This window comes from Arachis duranensis, chromosome 1 (assembly GCF_000817695.3).
Source record: "Arachis duranensis cultivar V14167 chromosome 1, aradu.V14167.gnm2.J7QH, whole genome shotgun sequence".
Classification (NCBI taxonomy): domain Eukaryota; kingdom Viridiplantae; phylum Streptophyta; class Magnoliopsida; order Fabales; family Fabaceae; genus Arachis; species Arachis duranensis.
Genome location: NC_029772.3, coordinates 87,919,959 through 87,923,491, shown reverse-complemented (window position 1 = coordinate 87,923,491; position 3,533 = coordinate 87,919,959). Strand labels below are relative to the sequence as shown.

The 3,533-nt window shown below is 32.9% G+C and overlaps 1 protein-coding gene across 1 annotated transcript; it reads right to left on the bottom strand.

The window, feature by feature from the left end:
- Positions 1–1,210: 1,210 nt before the first annotated feature.
- Positions 1,211–1,838, bottom strand: LOC107496131 (auxin-responsive protein SAUR78). The gene has a single exon (XM_021142990.2). It carries the CDS (start codon positions 1,757–1,759, stop codon positions 1,376–1,378), a length of 384 nt encoding a protein of 127 aa, XP_020998649.1. The 5' UTR covers positions 1,760–1,838; the 3' UTR covers positions 1,211–1,375.
- Between the last annotated feature and the right edge of the window lie 1,695 nt (positions 1,839–3,533).

The window sequence follows — 3,533 nt, the reverse complement described above, 5'->3', positions numbered from 1 at the left end:
ATATATATATGAAAAGGTTGTGGTGTGGAAGTAATTGAAGAAAACAAGGGCTCTTTATGGGGTGGCATAAATAATAATGGCAGCTAGGAAACGCGTAATTGATGCATACAGCTTTGTAGATACTCATGCGTGTACTAAACGACTTTCAATTCGTGTCATCCACTTAATCCTCCAAATATCTAATAAATTCCTCAATCACCATAACTAAAACCCTCTACTCTTCTCCTTTTTATTTTATTCTTTTTCTCTTTCCCACACTAACCAACAAGGTTTAATCAAGCGAGTGACATTGCCCTTAAACAATTGTCATCTCTCTACCTACCTAATCATTAGTATTCAATTTTTATATGCGTATCTTTGGCTCATAGCATACCCCCTATACTAAGTTTTTTATCTATTTTCCTATATATATAATAAGCATGTGCAGGATTGAATAATCAAGATTTGTTAGTAATCTCATCAACTTTTATTTTGTATGCAGAAAAAATTTGGTTCTGCTGCTGGTGGTGTATGTATGTGCATCCCTAAAAGAGGTTGACTCATTGCTGTCTCTCAACTTTTTTATTTTATTATTGTAGCTAACTCTTGTTACAGGCTTGCTATATTTAATTTAATTAATATATTCTCAGTATTGTATGTGGCTAACAACCAATTAATAAGGTTAATGTTATAATGAGAAAGGGAGCACGGTAAGAAATTCGTTAAAACAAGTATAGAGAATTTGGACGTAACTAAATTTTGGTGTATGTGTAGTGTAACATTGTCTCCAAAATAACTGTACTAGATGGAACAAGTGAATGTAGCGTGTAAATGAAGCCCATATCCGGGACCAAATAATGTAAGAATAGTGAATCCAAGGAGCGGTAATTAATTAATTAAGTACCCACCGGCATACATACATGTCAACCTCCATTTTCTTGAGTTAGGCCAGAATTTATTATGGTCTCTCCAATAATGTTGTTCTGTTTTGTTGTAATCAGATAATCAGATTGGGGAATCTCAGGATTTTTTTTTAACTCAAACATATAATAATATTACTATCGGACAAAATAATGTCTTGGTTTTATCCCATACATTAATTTCTTGTACTATTCTACACATCAGATTGGGACAGTACCACCGACCTAATACATACATACATACATAAAGAGGCATCAAAAGGTTAAACGAAGATATTACTGTTGCTTAATTCGTTGAAATGAATAAGGAATTTGACAAGATTGTTTAATTATTGAAAAGAAATGTACATGATTAAAAGTTGCATGTGGGAAAGAAATGATAGTTATTTACTAGTAATTATTATATAGAAAGTATATACTAAGAAAGAGTAATTTTGAATAGTAGGGTTATGTTTTTGTGCATGTTGGGAAGTTATCTAGCAGGCATAGAAGTCGACGAGTTCGTCGAGGGACTCGGGTTGGGGATCGGCATTTTCCAGCATCCAGAGGAGATGCTCGAAGAGGACCACCTCGCAGGCAACGCGAGTGGCCACTTGCTGGGGATCGTGCTCCTCACGTGACCTCTCCACCAGTTCGCGGAACACTGGGTGCTCCACCACGTCCGACGACACGCGGTACAGCCTCCGTGACTTCCCCACGTACACCGGGTGGAGCTCATCCCCGCCCTCCACGTCGTCTGCCACCGCGCTGCTGTTGTGCCGGCTCTGCTTGCTGCTCCCGCCGCCGCCGCTGTTGCTGCCAAATGAGTTCCATTTCTTCAGCACTGACTTCAGCTTTGTAAGCTTCCCTCCTTTTGCCATTTCTTAAATAAGGTTTTGTTTTGAGTGATGAGAATTGAAAACGAGAGAGAAAGAGAAGAGATGCTACATGTACATGAAAGTGCGAACGAAGGTTCGTATATAAGGATAAGGGGTAGGGGTGAAATCGTAATTGCAGCAGGACCAAGGGTTTGATAAATGCAAATTGGCAAATATGCCATGGACATGAGAAAATATTATAAGATAAGGGTTTGCAACAAATGGAATGAAAAGAATAATACATGCAATTAATTTAATGATAAGATTTTGGCCCCGGAAAACTAAATAACAAAAAACAAAACAAAAAATGAGTAATCAGCAAGCAGCATAGGGTCAATACTGGACCACCAAAATAAAACAGGAAAAATAAATGATCAAAAGGTCAAAACTGGAACAATAAATATTGAAATAAAGTAAGGAAAAAAATACAATAAAAAAATTTAAAAAGCTAGTACTTTTATTAAAATTTGATTAATGCTTAACCAACAAATAAAAAATAAATAATTTATTACATTATTAAAAATATTATTAATAATTAATTAAAAATTATAAGTTTGTCTAAATTTTACCTAACTTATTTTTTTATAATAAATTTTAATTTTTAAAAAATTATTTATTTTTATATCTTTTAAATTAAATAATAACTTTTAACCTTTCTAATCGATAAACACTATAACATCCACCAAAAACTCATCCGATTTAACTATATGAACCAACAAAGCATTGGTCCGAAAAATTCATTATCACTCTCAGCTAATGATTTTCTAACCGTCGATTTACATTTATATGCAAAAGAAAAATTGGAGAAAAGTGAATTGCAACAAATTTCCCATTTCAGCATTTTTCGAGTAACTAAATATTTTAATCATAGATAAGCCTAACAATATTTTATAAATTAAATAATATATATCTCGGATTAAATTTTGTTAATGAGGAACAAACCCATTTCATATTCTAAATTAACTCACAATGTATAGTTATGTGGCAGGTATTATAATTGTGAAGAATTGAATGATTTTCAAGGAGTATCCTAATAATTAAGACAGTAAAAAAATAAGTCGGTGTTAGATTCAGTAAAACAAACTTATAGTTGAGATATTTATAAGGGAATTTGGCTGGATCTTCTTCTCCAGCTTCATTATGTGGATGGTTTATCAGCTTATATTAAAAACTACAATCGTAATGCATGGATCAACATTGATATGCTGCAATTTGGGCCTTTATTAGATCAAGTGTGTTTAATATCTTGGTGGGATTTTATCTAACATAAGTTTTTCACTCATCTAAGTAATAGATCGTGCTACCTGCGATAGGCCCACACACGTGCCATATGATGAAAACCTGTTTGAACTTTGCAGTAAACCTCAATGACTACTGCTCGTTTAAAAATTATTCACTTTATATATAAAGTAAAACTTTCCTCTCACTACTAATCATTTATCTAAATGACATTTCGCCTCTTAATGAAATAAAAATGACATTGTGTCTTCTAATAACTTATTTCATTGAACTTCTTCATTTTTTCTTTTTTTTTTTTTTCTTAATCTTTCTATGAAATGTTAACGGATTTTATCCTGTGTGTAACGATAATTGCTAACGTGTCAAACATAGCATAGCAGCAAATGTAATTAACTTCCCTAACACACACCAAAACCCTAAGAATCTAATTCTAGTTTTGGTCTAGATTCCACTATGTATGTAGTAGCATTTTCAATTGCTTCATTATTTTTTTAGAAAAAATTTCACTCTCCTTTTTTTTTTGGAGATGTTAAAATAA